Genomic DNA, 19294 nt, shown 5'->3' with positions numbered 1-19294 from the left:
ATATATATATATGAATACATATATAATCATATATATATATGGTTTCTTTGGCTGCTGCAGGTTTTTTTAATGTCATACAATTATGGGAGTGGGTGGGCTGAACCTAGCCGAAGAAGCATGGAGTATAATTAGCAAAGCATGAATAGAAGAAAAACAAAATAAACACACACAGAAACAAATGGTGTTGGCATCCCAGAGGGAGAAGGAACGTTTGTTAACTAATTTTCATTTTGCTCCTCTCCTGCTTTCCTCTGCCATAGTCCCAATATTTTAGTTCTGTTTTTTGTTTGTTTGCTTTTATTTTTCCAGCAGATGAAGAAATGACAGAGCAGGACAGGTGTCTTATGGTTTTTGATTTCTTCTTAGGCCTGTTTAATTATTTTTTTCCTCAGTTGACTGTTGGCACTTGGTTCCTCTGTAAACTATATTCCTTGGCCTTCAGTCTCAGGTTGGCAATGCTGTTGGCCATGTTGATGCCCTGTGCAGGGCTATTGTTGGCACATGTGGCAGAATAAGTAGCCATGGCGCTGTAGGGACAAAGGAGAGAGCAGGGAGAATAACAGGCATTAGTTTCACAGAGCTGCAAGTCCATGCCCCAAGTGGATATGCTCTCAGGACAGGGCCAGGCAGGGGCAGTAGGTAGGTAAAGGACCTCTAGGGTCTCTTACAGCCTCAGCTTTCCTCTAGTCTAAGACATTTGAAAAGGGCAGCCATTTTTTGCAGGGCATGGGCAAGCAGAGGAGAATGAGACATAGGAGGGAGGCATATTTGCTGTGTCAGATACAGTTGAGTAATGATAGATTCAGTGAGTAATAACATTTCTGGAGTGGGAGAAAATGCTGCTCAAGTCAAATGGCAGGTGTTTTGTCAACTAGTTAAAACGGGACTTCATCTTCCTTTCTGCCTATACCAGACAACTTATGGGAGCAATGGAGGAGAAGGCAAGCATTTGACAGTAGACTGAAGGGAATTTTGCCTCTTAATTTAGGTAACTGACCTGGATTCTAATGCATTTTGACTAATCAAAATACCATAATAAATACTATATTTGTCAAATCAGATAAAAATTCCAGGATTGCTCTTCTGGTCTGTTGATTCACTGATCAATAGTAACAAGCATTACCAGATCAAGAGGTTCCTACCAGCTGGCCTTGATTTTATAATTTCTCCTCTACAGTATCTGAGTAGCATACAATCCCGATAGGGTGAGTCTTTTTGGAAACATATAACGTTCCAAACAAACTATCCCAAGTTCTAGTTTGGCATTCTTGATCTAAGAGGTAACCATTTCTCTGTGTCTACATTGTTGGGAGAACACAAAGTTGTCAAGACTACAATTAAGACCTAAGCAAGAATTTAATCATTTGTAGGTTTCTGTTAAGTGCATCCATGAATCTCTTTTAAATGAAAAAAAGAAATGGTTTATAAATTTGGATGAAAATTGCCTCTTACTTTATATGAAATAATTGAAATGAGACTTTTTGAATTAAAAGAAATGCTTGTGTCTAAGATTAGTAAGATCCCTTTCAGCTGAGGGTTGGAATGAGACTTATAAATGGAATGGCATATGCTTTTCTGATTCACTCCAATGGAATTTTGTCAGCTACACAGGAGTTTGTGGTATGGGAATCAAGTGACAAGATCAGAAAAGAAGGAAAATTAAAGCTGCTCTGCAAATAGAGGGAATATCATGGGAACATATCTGGGACAGCACAGGGTCAAGACTACATTTAAGATTTACAGGAGCCTATTTCGGCTCAGGTTCTAGCCTTTACCCAGGAAGACTGAATCAAAAAAAACACAGTGAGTTCCAAACCACCTGGTCTTTCCACAAATATGAATCTTTAACTTAAAAGCCTTATTACATTGGTGTAGGTGTTTGTGAGAAAATATGTGCACATTATAGCAGAAGGAAAAAAAACTAAAGAGTGTTACAAAACAGTCCTACATTTTTACATTTCATTCTTGCCAGTTTTTACTCTTATTGATCATTTCTGGGTATATAATCCTAAGCCTCCCTCTCCAGACAAGGGAAGGTCCTCCCACCACACCCTACATTTCAGCATTAATTAATAACTTGCTTAGTATCTATCACTGTGCTTTATATGTCCCATAGATCACCATACCTGTCTTCACAGTCAGTGCATCCTCAAGTAAAGCTAACACCATATCCAGCACATATTGGGTGTTCAATAGACTGCTTAATGAATTGACAAATAACAGAGTCATTTGTACTCAATGTCCCTTATATCTGTCATTCCAATGTAACAATATCTTTGAAAATCCATTGATCTTAAGAACTAATCTTTACTGTAGAATTTCTTCTCTTAATAGAAGGCAGAAAATCAGAAGGATGAGGTAAAAGAGGGCTTATTGTTCATTGCTTATTCTTAGATCCATAAAAACATTTTTTTCACAGCAAAAAATATTAATACATCATTAAAGTTTAATAAACTAGATTGATATTTTTATCATTGTCCACCAAAGGACAAAGTCAGAAGAGTCCCCAGTTAAATCAGGCTTAAATTAGGAAGGAGATCAATGACCAGAACAACCCATTAAGACAGGAAAAACGTGTGTTTTGTTTTTGGGGGAATGTACAAGCAGATGTCATACACATATTATTTAGTTCCTAGATGAATTACATTCTTCCCTTCAACACCCTATCAGAAATATGTGCAAACTTGCAAAATATGTAGACCAGAAATTTCTAAGATATACCAAGGATCCAAATATCTAATTGCAAAGAAAAGAGATAACTATATTTTGGAAATGTATCTAACAAGTGGATTATTATAAAACCACCCAAATTAACTCTTCTCAACCAGGTATCTGTGAGAATATCATTCTATAAAGATGGTACATAGCTATTGAAATAGAAGCTGGAACTACAAGATATATCTATTGTTTTTTAAATACGAAGAATAAAAAATTGAGTGACTTCTGAATGCACAAGGCTAATACTTTATAAGAGAACTTGAAGAAAAACAATTCCCTGGTGGTAAATTGTACCTTGTTATGGAACGTTTTTCCTTTTACATACTTAGCCCAAGTTTCTAAGTCCCCATACTTTGAGATTCTGAGCAGCAAAGTCTTATTTAATAGAAATTCACCTTTTCTTTGATAAAGATATGTTCCCTTTCCTTACTGGAAAAAGAGATTAGAACTTTTGGGAGAACGCTTTAATTACTGAAGTTGTAGTTACTGTTTTCCTGAATTGTGTACTATAGTGATGACACCAGTTTTGTTTGTTATACATAATTTTTACTGCAGTTATTTTAGAGTCTACTATGAGTTTTTTTCCTTTAAGGTAGACATGACAGTAATAGTCAAAGTAAGAAGACTATGGATCAAGTTTCTCACTCAAAAACAAAAGAATAGGATTTATGATTGTATACTGCACAGGAGATTGGATATTCACGAAGGCATTTTTTTCTCTTCAGTGGCAGCCTGCATTTGGGCAGGACAGAACAGTGTCCTTGTCCATTCTATGGTATTGCATCATAAGAACAACAGTCTAGCACTGAGTCTGTGGCCATACTTTATAGAAAATACACAAGCTAGTGGGGTTTAAAGATAAGAAAGCAGCTGAGGCTAATGAATGAGTTTTGTACTTTCCTAGGAAATTGGTAAGTTACATAAGTTTGATTGATAATGCTAAAGAAAGTCATAAACTATCATTAAATTGATCTACTTTATTTCATGAATGAACATGTAGGTTATAAAGAACAAAGGCCATTTTATTTCTTTGCCTCCTGAAAAACGCTTAGACTATATAATCCTATGGATAGAAATTTCAGTGATATTTTGTCTGTTACCCTCCGGTTTTTTGACATGTGTCTATTTTTATAACTTGTGCTAAATGTGCAATATAGGCAAGCAGTGGGCAGCACTCTGCCATAGCTATGACAAACAAGACTTGTTGCAGATCAGAAAGACAGAATTAACTAGAGGATGCTCCAAGAGTTGCTTAGTCATGCTTTAAACATAGCTCTGGAAGTAGGTAGGACTTGCTAAACTGACAACAGATGCAGGAGAGCCTTGAATGCCTGCCAATCTGAGAGACGGTTCATGACCACCTGTTTGCTATGTCATGGAAACTTTTGAAATGCTGCTTTAGGAAAAGAAAGAGAGCTCTGAAAGGTCTTCCCACAAGAGAGATGCCAACGGGAGTAATTAGTTGCTTTAAACCAATTAATGGATCATCCAAACCATTTAAAATGACTCTTCCTTCCTATACAGAATTAAACTTCCTAATACTGAAAAACTAAGACAGAAACTCAGTGTTGTGTATCGGTTAAGCACAGAACAACCACGTATAGCCTGATTAACAGCCAGAGATCCTACACGCTTGGCTTCCCACTTGGGTAAGACCCTTTTATTCCTGTATGCAGGTTGCAAATATGAGCTAAGTCCTGGGACCAAGTTTATGCGGTTTGGCTAAAGTACCATTTCTGTTGAATTTTTACTAGAACTCTTTGTGTCTGTGACCAAGAAATCATATTGCCAAATAAAGTGCATGGAGACATTAAGAGATGGGAAAGAAATGTTTGTCTCCCATCTGCTGACTCATCAAGTCTGCACTGGGACTTTCACAGAGCTGACACATTTTAGGAAGCATGAAATTTTCCCATTTCCTTATTTGGAGATTCCAAGCAGATGCAGCTCAGTAAAATGCTAACCCCAAGAGCAGGGTTAGATAATTGTTTCCACTAAAGACAAGTCATTTGTGAGCAGTTCAACTTACTCTGAAAGGTGGTTTGAGGAAAACAGTTAAAATAACTGCCAACACCAAGGAATTACAGAAAATACTATTAGTGGTTTGATTTGAAAGCCAGGAAACTTATAGGCATCTGCCGCTCTGCTTTCTAATCATCTGTAGAATAAATCCCATAACTTACAAAACAATTGAGGATAACTTGAGTAAAAAAATGCTTGAATCAAACTTGAACTTTAATGCTGTTTTCTGTTTATCCCTTTTGAATAAATGGTAACAAACTGCATAAAAATTCACCCCAAAACAAATGCGAAGCATGTGAATTGTCCTCAGAATCCAGGGTTCCACCCACTCGGGACTGTTTTCAAAGCCTGCAGTTATCTAGACCCTGATATACAGAGGTTGAACGCTATCTCTTTGGTTTGTTCTTTTGCCAGCGTAAGAAAAATGGGGATATATCTGTTTCATCTAAGAAAGTTCAGCGTCAGCTTTCCTAGGGAAATTTACTTCTAAAGTGAAATCCCATAAATACTTTTGGAATCGATCTTGTATAGTTTAAATAATCACTTCTTCTTGAAATTCAAGCATTTAGTTTTAAAATATCTATTTGACTTTTCTAAGTGGACACACATGGACCACATTTCATTGGTAAGGCTTTAGTTTCTACTACACATTCAGTGATCCCTCTGCAATGTTTAACTTCTTCTTTTATGTTTTTATATATAAAGCCTGTATCTCTACTGCCAGAATATATTTTTTTCTTTTTCTTTTTCTTCAATATTTAATATAGCACATTAAATAGTTTAATCCCAGTATTCTAAACTCCCTTGGGAGTTATATAACAGGGAACCTTTGTTTAGCTCAATTTTAAATGTAGGATTACATAATAAATCAATGATTGTATTGGCCTGAGAAGCAAGGACAAAAACAGTCTGGCCCCTGGCTCATACTCTAGTCAACTAGGGCCTCCTATTCAAACTGTGTTGAATGTGACCATCGTGGGAATCACCTCACAGTGGGACAATACTGAGAAATGCAGAATCCCAGTCCCACCCTTGACTTAGTGGATCATAATCTACACAGGCATGTCACAAGGATTCCTGTGTACAACCGTGTTTGAAGAGGGTTGCTCTAGATGCTCACACTCCCTTAGCATTGTGCGCATGCTTTCTTACAAGACTAGCTTCTGATACTATTCACTACTAGAGGCCCTCCACTGCTTACATTTCTAGGACTTCAGCCCCCACTTTCTTTAACAAAGCTAATTCCCACTTAAACCCTACCCCAAAGCCTCCCTCCTCCCCCTCTGACAAGTTACCTTTTCAGTGTCTTCCGTTAGAATCCGTTATGAAGCCCCTCGTGTAAACAACATCTTGGGAGGGACGAGGATCTATTTTTGAAAGTGTGAAAGGAAGAAATAAGCCAAATGCGTTCAGCAGATGTCAGCAGCACCATGACCATGACCAAATGAGGGGTGGGACTCTATATGAGAATAACCAACCTCTTTCCCTTGCCACTAGTTTTTTTCCAAGTCCAGCCCTCCCTCTGTAAATGGCACTCCTGACCAATACTAAAGAGCCAAGCCATCACTATCTACCTCTCATAATAACAAAGGCCTCTAGTGAAAGTTTTCCTGATTACTTTATCTTAAAGAATAGTCAATTGGACAAGATTTGGTTGATCATTGCTACCCAAGAGGCATAGTCCTATAAGAATAGTGAGTCTGAATAATTTGGGTGGTTTTGGATGCTTTCACTCTCATAATTTGCTTAAAGAAAATAATTTTCATCTAAGCATTGGGTTTATGTCCACAAGACAAGCTTGCTCCAACTGGCCACAGGTAAGTAAAAGGCAACCTCTGCCCCCAAAGCAGTGTCCATGTTGGGAAATGCTTTGATCCTTCCGATACCTCAGCTAACCGTCTGACATCATCGTCTAACTTGCTCAAGAGCATGAGTGAGGTCCTGGCATGCTATAACTAGAAGTAACTAACTGTCCTAGTTTTCCAGGGATAATCCAGGTTTATACCTGTTGTTCTAATGTCATTATTAATATTGCTCCCCTTTCACTCTAGGAATTTCCCTGTCCAGATGATGCATTATACAATCATAAGTCTAGATAGAAAAGACACACATTTAAAAAAAAAGTTGGTTATTTCCCAGCCTGTCATTCTAACTATATATAAATATTTTATGACTTGGTTTCCTGTTCTTCTTCAAAAGAAATTGAGAAGCTGTTCTCTCTGACAAACCTATCTACTTGCTGTTTCTGGGTTTCTAATCACATAGGTTATCTAGCTGGGATGCCCACACCCCTGGAGGTAGACCTCAGCTGTAGACATGCTTTGTTGATCAAGATAGTACTTGAATGAAGAAGGAACATTTAGTTTTCCAATCTTATACTTCTTACTACTTTGGATACAATTCGAAGTTAAATTTGAATGGAACCATGGCCATGCAGCCTAATGTGTTGGACAGAAACAGGCTCACAAGTGTTGTTCTACTTCTGCTTTCTGAAGACTCAAGCCCAGGGAAGTGTTCAGTCTCCTAGTTTGGAAGCAGAGCAAGGACAGAGCTGTCACACAGGAGTGCACCATAGGTTAACCAAGATAAACGCCTTTCAATGAATATCACGTGTGAACTAACTAGCTTGACATAATGGTATCAATAAGAGTAGCAAGATCTGTCATTTCTTTTGCTTTTCATCAATTGTTTTACTTTTATATTTCCTTAACAATAATTATATTTCTTAGCAAGTTTCAAAATGTAAAAACCCATAAGATATTTGATAGTAAACATAGCAAAAATTCTCAGAGTAACAGAATAGCTTTTTGCCACTTTTAAAAATTAACCAAATTATAAGCACTTCTGTGAACATTAGGTCAAAGAAACATAGCATTGATTAAATTGCTGCTTGAAACCATTGCTTTGTACTTATATTGGAGATTAATTTATTCTTCATACAGAATATGAACAATCAGCTTCTATATTGTTTTAATTAGTTTTTACAAAATCTGTATTTAGGAGAGAAATAAATGCATACCATGAAATGAGTAAAGAGCACTAACTTATACAGACTTAAGTAAAAAGAGAAGAATACAAAATATTATGTACACTAAGGCTATCCCCTATATAAAACATTGAACTCTAGCCATAAAATGAACTAACTAGTTATATCAAAATGGTAAAATTATGAGTGCTTTTGGAAATATATCTAGAATTTCTACATAAACTTTTCAATTAAAATAGTATATTTCCCAAAAAGGCACACATGAAGCAACATGTTAATAATTTCAGTTAGATGCTCATATACAAAATATATAGATGTCAACACTGAGGCTTGCCTTTATCTTTAGTCCAGGGAGCCTAGTCCAGTGATAGGAGTTCATCCCTATTTGTGTGGTGTGCTGTGTTCAGCTTCATGGGTGAAAGACCACATGGAGCCATCTGGATTGTTGATGGCTGGTGTGAAAAGTTCCTACAGAAGGCCAGGCAGAAAAAGGAGCAATACTTCCTGATTGTGACCAAATTCCAGCCAGAGATCTTGAGGCACCAAGCTTTGAACTCTACCCATTTCCCAAGCCATTTGCTAAATCTGTGGACTACTAATAGTTGTAGGAGAAACAAATAGGCCTTCCACTTTTTTAAAATATTAAAGAGTATGTGATTTCACAATGGTCTTCAAAACATGTTTTTAGTAAGTCCTGTGGGAGAAGCATCTAAACTTTGAGTAAAGATTACAGATGTGACTAATTTCTCAAAATATACCAGGCTAGGGGCAATGGATGCCCAGAACAGGAATGGGTCCCTTATACTCTTTGACACTTGAGTATCTATGTGCTCAGATCAGGGCTACTTTAGGCTAACTTCACAACAAGAAATGTACAAGAAATTTCCAAATGCATTTATGGTATTTCTCTGAAGAACTGATGTGGACCAGAAAGATCATTTAGGTGAGACTTTTGGTTTTAATTATCCTACCAACTGCTGGAAACCATGTGTTTCACAAATGTAGCATTTCACACCAGGGGTCTACTTTAACTAGGCTTAATCATCTGTACCAGTTTAAAGCCACAATAATTAGCTTTAAGAATAAACACGGTAAACAAAAGCATAGAAAATGAATTTGTGCATAGTTCTTCCATAGAAACCAGTCAGAGAGAAGAAAATGTAGCCTTGACCTGGTATGTTACATTTCAAAGAAAAGCACTCCAGACTGATCACAGTGTGTTAAGCACGTGAGTCTCAACCTGTGCTTTCTGAACAGTATAATAAATGGAGGTTAAAAAACTCCTGATGAAACTGAGTCTTCTTTTATACGCTTCTTCAAATTTTTTCACTTTTTCAATATAAAAATTGAATGTAAAGTATACATTCTTTATTTAAAACTCATACCACACAAACACAGAGAGAGGGAGGGAGGGAGGGAGGGAGGGAGGGAGAGAGAGATCTTCAGACAAATAGGTAAGAGTTAGAAATAGAATAGAAAGGCATTTGGGGATCTTCAGAAAGTCTCACCACTAATGAAGAGCTAAGGTCATGAAAGTGATCAAAATGAACTTTCATTTTCTTCCTTTCTCTGTCACTGAGTTTTTCTCCCCCTCCCTTCCTTTCCCTTTCTCTTCCCCCCCCCGCTCCTTATTATTCGTTATGACTTTTATTGTGAAGAATGCCTTTAATCTTAAACGTGGAGCATTACACATTGGTCACCTACTTGACCATAATACAGCAACTCTATCTTAAATTTCAAAATGGGCTAGATTTGTTCCAGAATGGTTCCAAGAGGGGCACTAGACACAGTTTACAAAGGTTCTTTTATATTCTTTCCCAACTTTGCAACCTTGGCAAGAATTCCTGGGTCCAAGAGGAGATTGCTGATGGGCTGCCCCTCTCTCTTCTGCCCCAAACCCTGCTCCTGGGGCAACTAGTAATCTCCTGTAAAACTGGGGATGTCAGCGAGTTGAGTGTCTCTGAAGAGGTTAACCAAGTAAGGACTGTCAGCCAGCTGCAAAAGCAGCCTTGAGTGTGGCCGCTGAGGAACATGTGGAAGTGGAGCAAGGGAGAGTGGGCCAGTCATTCACCTGTACGGAGAGGCTGTCCCCCAGGACAGATAATCGGTGGGTCTGGGAGCAGGGCGAGGTACGATGGGCTGCTCCACAGCAGTCACGTCTCCTGAGTAGGACTTGAGGAGGGAAGCATTTTTATTGGCCAGCATGGCTCTCTCATTCCTACGGAACTTGGCTCTTCGGTTCTGAAACCACACCTGGAATGTTGTTTGGAGGAGAGAAAGATGTAAGGAGGGAGAGGAAGAACAAAGAAAAATAGGTTACATGAATGAAATTCTTGTTGGTGTCACTACATAATGTCATTCCAAGGAAGATACAGGATGGGTTTGGAATTCTCCCCCCCAAAACAGAAACGCTACCACGTACTAATCCTTCCCTGGTAGGCTGTGCTCTTCAGAGTTAGGACTACAGGGCTGAGGAGTACCTGGGTTACCAGGTGCTGGTGTGTGCTTAGCATGTGCAAAGACCTAGTTTAAGTTCCCACACAAAGCAGGACGATGAACTACTTTGAGTAATTAAGAATCTGTATGGATCACTCAACCTGAACCCTCACAGGATTCCAACCACAAAAAAATTCCAGAACCTTCTGAATCAGTTTCCTCAGCCACCACCAGGGCATAGACGGCTTTCCTCTTTATTCACTGCACTGAGATTTTTCCCTCTCTCTTCAGGAGAATTTTGGTGTAAAGCCTTGTTTCCCTACATCTGAAACTTTTTTCACATACTTCTTTAGGCTGAAGGGACCACCAGTGCTTTCCAAGCCCTTACCCTTTTTCACTTCCCAGAGACATACATTGGGAGAATATAGAAAGTCGTATACCGAGTGTTCTCTTAATTCAGTTTCTCAGTATTCATCTCCCACCTTCTCCAGCATTTGTAATCATGACTACTTAGAAAAAGTTTCTGGAAGTTTTATATATTACCCAAGGCTGAAGAGGAAAGCTCAGGTGAGAATTAATGGTTTTGGACACCTTAAAGTTCAAATTGAGAAAGGTAAAAGATCAGATGAACAGTGTATATAACATCAATACCCAAAGGTTGAAAGCAATGGAGAAGAAATGGACCTTCCCAAGGCATCTTCTGACCTCCCTAAAGAAGAGTTATTTGATTTAAAAAGAAAATACCATTCAACCCAAAGAAATACAGTAAAGATCGGAAACCTTTTGTCATGTCGTTTGTAACACTTATCAGTAGAAGCTCCTGTCCCAAACCTAGAACTTATATTCTTACACAATCTTCAAAGATTTATCTCTGCAGAGGAGACACTTGGTACCAGCCTCCCATGGCCTGAGTTACCTGCACTCTGGCCTCGGTGAGGTTCACCCGACGAGCGAGGTCTTCTCGCACAAAAGCATCAGGGTAGTGTGTCCGCTCAAAGACACGCTCCAAAGCCTGCAGCTGGCTACTATTGAAGGTGGTCCTGTTCCTCCGCTGCTTTCTCTTCTTCTTTTCCTCTGAGTTCAACTGATCATCTGGAATGGAAGTGATTGATAATGAGTCATTCGGATCACTTTAGGGGCCCCAGATGTCCTGTTTTTCACTAGCATCTATAATGAGAGGTTGCTCCTATCATATACATCCTTAGCAAACTACTAGAGGCAAATGGCACTTTCTTTGTGCAGGTGCTGGAATTGGTGTCACAAGTCATAGGCCAAGAACCCTCTGCATTTCTGATTTCTGGTTGCTGCAGCCAAATATGGGATTAGGCTTGAGCTGCCTACCTGAAGAATATTACTCTTTGGAGCTTGTTTTGCTAAAGGGGACTAAAGGAAAAATCTCAATCTTATCTTTGTTCTCTGCATTTAACTAGAGGTAGAAAAAGAAGAGTAGATTGCTTTCTACCTATTTCTGCACACAATTTAAAGTTTCATCTCTACTTTTGCCAGCTACCTCTAGTTCCTTCTCTTCACCATAGATATAAGAACTCATGTGCACACTTACAGAAAAGAAACTGTTCACACAGAATCAGGATTTCCATTTTACCATGCAGTCTCCTTGAAACAGTGACTAACTCATAACAATGTTCATTAAAGTCCTTATGCTGTTGTCAAAGCAGGCTTCAGCCTAGATCAAGGGCTGTGTGACACAATACCAGGAACTCAAGATGCCATTAGGCTGCGGCTCACCATAAGAGAAAACAGGAACAAGGAACAAGACCCTGAGTTCCCAGAAACAGCTTCACCTTACTTTGAGTTACAGTCTGAGAACATGGGGCCTTTGGGGAATCATATCCCTGAATATTTACTTGCCAGGGTTCCTTCTGGATTAGCTCTGAATTATCCCAAAGGCATCTTGACCTTCTAATTATTCAGAGAACAGCATGCCCCTCTTAAAGAGTAACATTCCCCTGTCTTGAACAAGAGTTATGGATTGTGAAATCAAGTGGAAGACCAGCTGTGCTAATACCACCATCAGCCCATCACACAGAGGCCTGGGCTTTCCCAGAGCTTATATGGCTCATAGGGATACACAGCACAAGCTGCACAAGCTCAGAGGTTCCCTCTTATGAACTGAACTTAAATGTCCAGTATCTTCTCATCAGAGAGGCTCAGCTCAAAAGAAAATTACAAGGAGTTGGAGTAAGGATGAACAGAAAGGAGAATTTGGATCCTTGCTCCATATTTGACAGAAAGGTGCTCTCATCCCTTTATTTCTAACATATGCAATCTCTTGGTCTTCTGAGACTGAAAACACATAGTACTCTCAATAAAACTGCTAGCAAGGATCAAGATGTCCTAAGAATAATGACATCTACTTCAGCTATTATATTACCTCAAATTAACAAATCAGAGCGTGTTCTAGATTTATGTACTGGTTCAAAGTGCATGTTAGACCTCAGAGCTGCTATAGGGCAGATCTTTCAGTGCCTGATGACTGGGAACACTGTCTTTGCACTCAGAGGCCTCATCCTTCTCAGGGCTCCTTGGGGACCAAGAGTAGACGCTGTATGTTTCTGCTTGGTAATTAAAGACCCAGATACAGTAAATTCTGGCTGAAGTTTTTTCCAGGGGAAACATGAAACTTTTCTTGTCCTCAGAAAATTGTTTTTGTAGAAAAGAATGATCTCACCCAGTTCCTGTAGCAAGGAAGCTATTGAGGGTCCTTTCTTGGCTGCATGGGTGGCTCCATTAGTCCTGTTTTTCACCCTTGGAGCATCTCCCTGGGAGGACTGTTTTGTTGAAGGTTCTCTCACACTACTAAGAATCTCAGATGAGACACATTTTGAGGATGAAACCAATTTAATCATAATTTCCAAATCTATCTAAGCCTAAAGTATTCAGGCTAGCAGTACTAACACTATTTATATTAGCAAAATTAGTTTACAATAATATCAGCACTACAGTACAAACATGTAGAACCTAACACCTTTCAAAAGTCATTGTCTTGTATCCTCCTCCCTATTTAACTGTTTGGAATCATTTGTCTTGTTCCTAAAAACCTTTATATGTAGTTCTATATGCCTAGCACTATGAGTCTGTCTGAGTCTTCCAGAACGTTAAGGCAGCACCTTCACATGAATTCTATGGTTTCACTAAGCATGAATCTGCAAAAAGTACTTCCTTAGCTTCTATACATCCCTAAAACTAAGACCAATCAGACACCAGGCCATTATTTTATTTTTTATTTTTTGGTCTTTTTTGAGGCAAGGTCTCCCTGTAGCTCCAGCTGACCTGGAACTCACTATGAAGACCAGACTGGCCTCGATCTCACAAAGATCTACCTGCCTCCACCTCCTGAGTGCTGGGATTAAAAGCATATACTGCCAGACCTGGCTAGGCTATTGTTTTTATCATATAAAAGAAATCCCAGATTAAGTCCAATAGCATGATTTGTTTACTTCCCTCAAAGAAAACCCCTTTGCAGATATAACTGCAGATTCTAAATCCTTTGTGCTGTTTTGTAAGCCTGTTTCTCCTTATACTGCCAAGCTATGATCAAGATCAAGAATATTTTGTTTTGTTCTTAGTACTACAACCTGGTAAGTAATTGTTCAGTAGTTCTTTGAAATCTTCCACTGTTCATTCAAATTCCACTGACTGTCCACTATAAAACCACCAACTCCCCTGACGTGGGAGTAGGGGAAATGGAGAATTATAGTTTATGACAGTGAATAAATAGCTATGATGATCTGAAATGATTCCAGCAGAAATTTCCCAGTGAATGTTCTTGTTGTTTTTAACAAATGAAAACATCAGTCCAGATCATGTTGAAGGTGAGAAAAGACATGCAAATAACAAGGGTCCCAGGAGTCTGGATCTGGCAAATGTCCTTCAAAGCACAAGTCAAATGGAAAGAGACGATGAGCGGGCAGCAGAGACAGCTTGAGCAGCAGCCTTTGGCTTATCTGTGTTTGCTCACTTCTCACAGCCTGCAGGATCCCTACCCTCCCTAGCACTGAAGACCAGGACCCAGAACAATTATCTTCTACAGAGGACATCATACATAAACACTTCAGAAGTTTACAAACTCAAGGCCTTTGAAAACCATGTGATAAATGCATCTATCAGACTTGAGGGTCTGGTCGAATAAAGGAGAAAAGGTAACACACTTTTTTCATTGCAGCAGGATCATTTTCCTATTAGAACAGCTACAACGAAGGCTCATTTTGAAACGTGTGATCCAAAGGTACTGATGTCCAACTGGCTGACAGGATGAATATCATTCTTTGGTGTTCTGAAGTGGTTAGGATTTATGAAGTTGCAGAATCACCATAAATTTTAAATGCGTTTTTATTAGAATCATCATGTTTAAAACTCAGGAAGTAATGGATTTTATAGGTTTGGGGCTTTAATATACTGAAAATATATAACTGTTGTCACTATTTTAATGAGATGACTAAAACAGCTTTATGCACAGGTATAGTCTCACTTGGAATAATATAAAATTCTGTCACCAAATAAAACCCGAGAAATTATCTAATCCAACCCTTTTATTTTACAGATGAGGTAGAAACCTAGAATAAATGATCTGTTTAAAATCACAATGAAAATTTGAGATTTTCAGTCAGAGCTAAAGGCAAGAACACCTAATTCCAATCCAGTCTTTTTTTCTCTCTCTCTCTCTCTCTCTCTCTCTCTCTCTCTCCTCTCTCTCTCTCATATTAGAGAAAAGCAAGAAAGTATCATAAATAGCCCACTACTGAGGGGAAAGTTTGATGGGAAAGGTTTTTCCATATTAAGTATTATAAACAGGGTCTGGAAAGGGAATTAGTATCACATGCTATTTTTGCCAGAACGGCTGTTAAACATGCAGCCATTCTCAATCTTGAATAGATATATCGAGTCAGGTGTTCCTCCACTTTCTTTCTCAGCAGACTCTGTAAGTACCTGAAGCTATTTTAGCACAGTAGAACACCTCTGTCTTCCATATTTTCCCCACAAACATACGGGCACATTCTTTTCATTTTAAGAGATACTTCAAAATGTCTGTTTCCTGGGGCTGGAGAGATGACTCAGTGGTTAAGAGCACTGGCTGTTCTTGCAGAGAACCCGGTTTTGATTCTCAGAATCCACACAGTGGCTAACAACCATCAGTAACTCCAGTTCCAAGGTAATCCAATGTGCTCTTCTGAGCTCTGTGGGCATTGCACAACCACTACACAGGTACACTTACATGTAGGAAATACACTCATATACATAAAACTAAAATATAATAAATAAAATATTTTTTAAAGTTGTTTCCTAAAATGTTTCAGCTTTTTCTTCCTGTATAAGACTTTGTTGCTAGCTCCAGTCCTTGTTGATCTAGCCTTTCTCTAATTTCCTATACACGTTTCAGTATTTTGTCAAGTACTCTTTTAAAACTATAGTTTAATATCTACAGTGGAACCTCTGTACCTAGGGCTCACAGAACATAGTGGAACAGGGGTTAGAGAGAGTAATAATGGATCTTTCAACTCTTACCATCGAAGCATCCTCATGTAGCAGAGGGGGATTAACACAGAAAGCCATAACTGGTCAAAATGTAGAGAATAAAAGACTGAAGAGTATGTGTCCTTGTATACGACTCCTGTATTAAACCTCTGCAATCTAGGGCTCAGGGACCATTGGGAAAGAAGAGATGGAAAGACTGTAAGAGCCAGAGGTGGTGGATGACCACAAGGAAACAGAGTTTCCCAGGCAGCTAGACTTGCTCATATGAATTTACAGCAATGGTGACAACATGTACAATACCCATGCAAACTAAAACCAGAAAAAAGCCAGCCCAGAACTGGGGAAATGGGTAAGAAGTCCCAACTTTAGTTGAAGAACAGCTGATCACTCCTGGATGAGGAAGAGTTGGTCTTCATTAAGGGAGTGATGACCAGGCTCTAGTAGATGAACTCATACCAAGGGCCATCTGAGGATGCTAGCTTACCTTGTTAGACCTTAACATATATGACAAAATGCATGAAATCTGGTGGGGGGAGGCTATCAGGTGGGTGCAGGTAAGGGAGGGGGATCTAAATATGATTAGATGTATTGTATGAAATGCACACAAATTCAATAAATATATGTATTTTAAAAATAAAAATGAAAAATGAAATAAAATTATGGTTCAGTTCTTTCTACATACCTGTTGCACCTTCGTGCATCTGGGCATTAATATAGAAATATATAGGAATCCTATATAGACGATAAATACGCACGAGTAAGTAATGTTGTAGCATAGAAGCAGCCCCAGAATACTAGAAGCTTAGTGAGGCACCTGAAGTCTTAAAGGGTGTAGTAATTTATGAATTATGAAGATTTTTTTTTGAGACAGGGTCTCACTGTAGCCCCAGATGGCCTGGAACTCCCTGTGTAGACCAGGTTGACCTTGATCTCACAGAGATCTGTCTACCTCTACCTCCTGAGTACGGAGATGAAAGGCACACACCATATCATCTGACTCTGATGACTATTTTTAATAGTGCGAAGCAAATAATTAGGCTTACATTATCTTTGTCTCTGGATAATGTTAAATGCAAAGGGAAAGTAAACCTTTTACAGTAATTCTTCTTCAGAACTAGGGATAGAAAAGCCTTATGGTCTTGTTCCTTTGTGAATGCAGGAATCAGCCCTTTATATTCATTCCTTACATAAATAACAGTTTCAGATCCCTCATAGGTTATTTAATTCCAAGTGGGTAGTTCTACATACATGTACACATGACCACCACTAAATGGACTCAGTGTTGTGTGTGTGTGTATGAACATGTAACAATAATAAAGAAGATGACAAAAAATTGTGACCAAGGAGGGAGAAACAATATGAATAAATAAATAAATAAGCAGTTTCATGATGAGAGAGTGATTTAAATAATCAGGAACATATACAAGACAAAGATGTTGAAGAGATGATGTTTTCAGTGGAGCAGGTTGCTATAGCACAGATGAAGCACGTCACAAGGAGAGAAGACCACAACACGCACAAGATGACCTGGGCATCTACATATGACTCAAAAGAAACAATCACGATATATAACAGATGCCGCGTTAGATGCCACTGGGATTACTTAACTGGAGAGACTTGCAAGGTAATTGGAGCTTAGTACATCACAACGACCAAATCCTAACCCTGGCTGCAGCATAGACCTCACTGCGCACCCCATGCGCTGCTGAGGTTGTATTGCAGAGAGGCTAGAGAAGGCAGGAAATGACACCTTCGGGCATGAGGACCTTCGCTCTGGCCTTGCTTGCATTCAGGTTTCAGTTAACTCCGAAAGTCCCTGCCCTTTTGCTGATTGGTATCCAGTGGGAGGAACCCCTGAGGTCCCAAATCAAAGGTCAGCCCAATGTAATTTAAAGGTACAGTAAAAACATATTTTGGGAAGAAAATCGCAGTAAAAATGTGTTTCCTATGCCTGAGTCACATCAATTTGGGAAGAAATCTGATGCCAGAAGATAAAAATGCCAGCTTCAGTAGCAGAAACCCACCACCACATCAAAGCTTGTCATCTGTCTTTGGGCTGAAATCATGGCAGGCAAGCGGATCTGAAGTGCAGACCGCTGATCATTTTACGGGCATTGAAGAATGTTTTCAAAGCAGCTTATATTGCACAACAGCTACTTATTTTAATGGGATTTGTGCGGTCCGGGCCCTGTAACCTTTAGAAAATTGAAAGGCAGTATAATTGCAAAACCCACTAAAAACTCTTTAGCTTTTATTGGCAGGCCTATGAAAAGCGACAAAAAACAGCAGGGGCGGTTCGTTGGCCTTTCTCCGGTTACATTTAACTTTAACTGAAATTAGGACAGCATCCTTCTAATATATGCCCTGATAAATGTCACTGGGATTACTTAACTGGAGAGACTGTTGCGATGTAAATGGAGCTTAGCACATCACAATGGCCAAAGCCAAGTTTAGCAGCATGCCCCACTTTCTCAACAGCATAGTTCTTCATTGTCCTCTACCACTGCATCTCATCCACTATGCGAACAGAGTAGGCCTCTGACAATACAGATAAGCCAGTGTTCAGTCATTGCTCACAGAAGAGTAAATTCTCACTTCAGAGCCACCAGGCCCACATTGTATGGTGCAGTTAGGTATGTGTAGTCTTCTCTTTCCTGTCAGACTGGTATATATTTATTTTTATTCGAGTATCAGTCTAAGTTTTACAAAATAATATTAAAATACTTAAAATGTAACTGGGGGGTAACATATGTTTTTTGGAGAAAAGAATGTCTTAAAAATATAAAAGAAAAGGGCTGAAGAGATGTCTTCGCAGTTAAGAGCATGTATTGCTCTTGTGGAGGAACTGGGTTCGATTCCAGACTCATGATTGCATGTTACTCAAGCCATGGGGAATCTGATGCCCTCTGTGACCTCCACAGGCACTTGCACTCACATGTCCATACATGCACAGCCACATACACACACACACAATTAATAAAACTAAACATTATTTTCAATGGTTCTGACTAAAAAGATGAGCCAGTAGTTCTCTGTAAAATTACTGTACTGAGGTTCTATGTAGAGGTAGTTTAAAGTTTAGCTCTCACATTATAGCCAACCTCTGAAACAGAAAACATTCAAAACTGTGAGGTAGTTTAATGTGATTGGATTGCATTGAATCTTTCATTCCATTTATTTTCTCTTAGCTCTGTAAGGTAAATATCTATCCATAGTGCCAAAAGTGTTAAGATGATCCATATCACTTTATCTGCTTTAACTCTCTTAATATATTTCCCTTAAGGGATTCCTGATCAGAGCCCTTGAAGGTATCTAGCACACAGGAGCCTTCTTAAGCAGTCCTGTATCAGAACTCTAACCTTCTGGGACTACGTTGGTTACTTTCCTATGCTGGCATTGTCCACATGATTGACAGTCTATTTTTAACTCTGACTCTGGAGTTCATTTATGTTTATAGTTAATTGACACTCCTTTCATTGCTCAGTAAATAAAATAAATAATCAGATATTAAATATCCATGTATAGAATTCTTGCTGCAGAACTGGAATGTATCTCTTCAGTACAGCCCTTGCCCAATATATGTAAGGCCCTAGGTTTGATCCTCAGCACCAATAATATATGTTAGAATTTGTGTGTAGA

General features: G+C 38.9%; 1 protein-coding gene across 2 annotated transcripts in view; it reads right to left on the bottom strand.

The window, feature by feature from the left end:
• Positions 1-77: 77 nt before the first annotated feature.
• Positions 78-19294, bottom strand: part of Prrx1 (paired related homeobox 1) — a 65956-nt gene continuing 46739 nt past the window's right edge. The window contains exons 2-5 of one of the 2 annotated variants that reach the window (XM_008830958.3): positions 11079-11254; positions 9798-9979; positions 6036-6107; positions 78-527 (exon numbers count right to left, since the gene is read on the bottom strand). In XM_008830958.3, the coding sequence (XP_008829180.1) occupies positions 6053-6107; positions 9798-9979; positions 11079-11254 (413 nt within the window). In that variant the 3' untranslated portion in view covers positions 78-527; positions 6036-6052. The remainder of the gene's footprint in view (positions 528-6035; positions 6108-9797; positions 9980-11078; positions 11255-19294) is intronic. The other variant, XM_008830956.3, reaches the window with a different exon arrangement.

Source organism: Nannospalax galili, unplaced genomic scaffold, assembly GCF_000622305.1.
Source record: "Nannospalax galili isolate Female #2095 unplaced genomic scaffold, S.galili_v1.0 scaffold1475, whole genome shotgun sequence".
NCBI classification, from domain to species: Eukaryota; Metazoa; Chordata; class Mammalia; order Rodentia; family Spalacidae; genus Nannospalax; species Nannospalax galili.
Note: the sequence above shows the minus strand (reverse complement) of the source record. Positions and strands in the feature narration are given on the sequence as shown.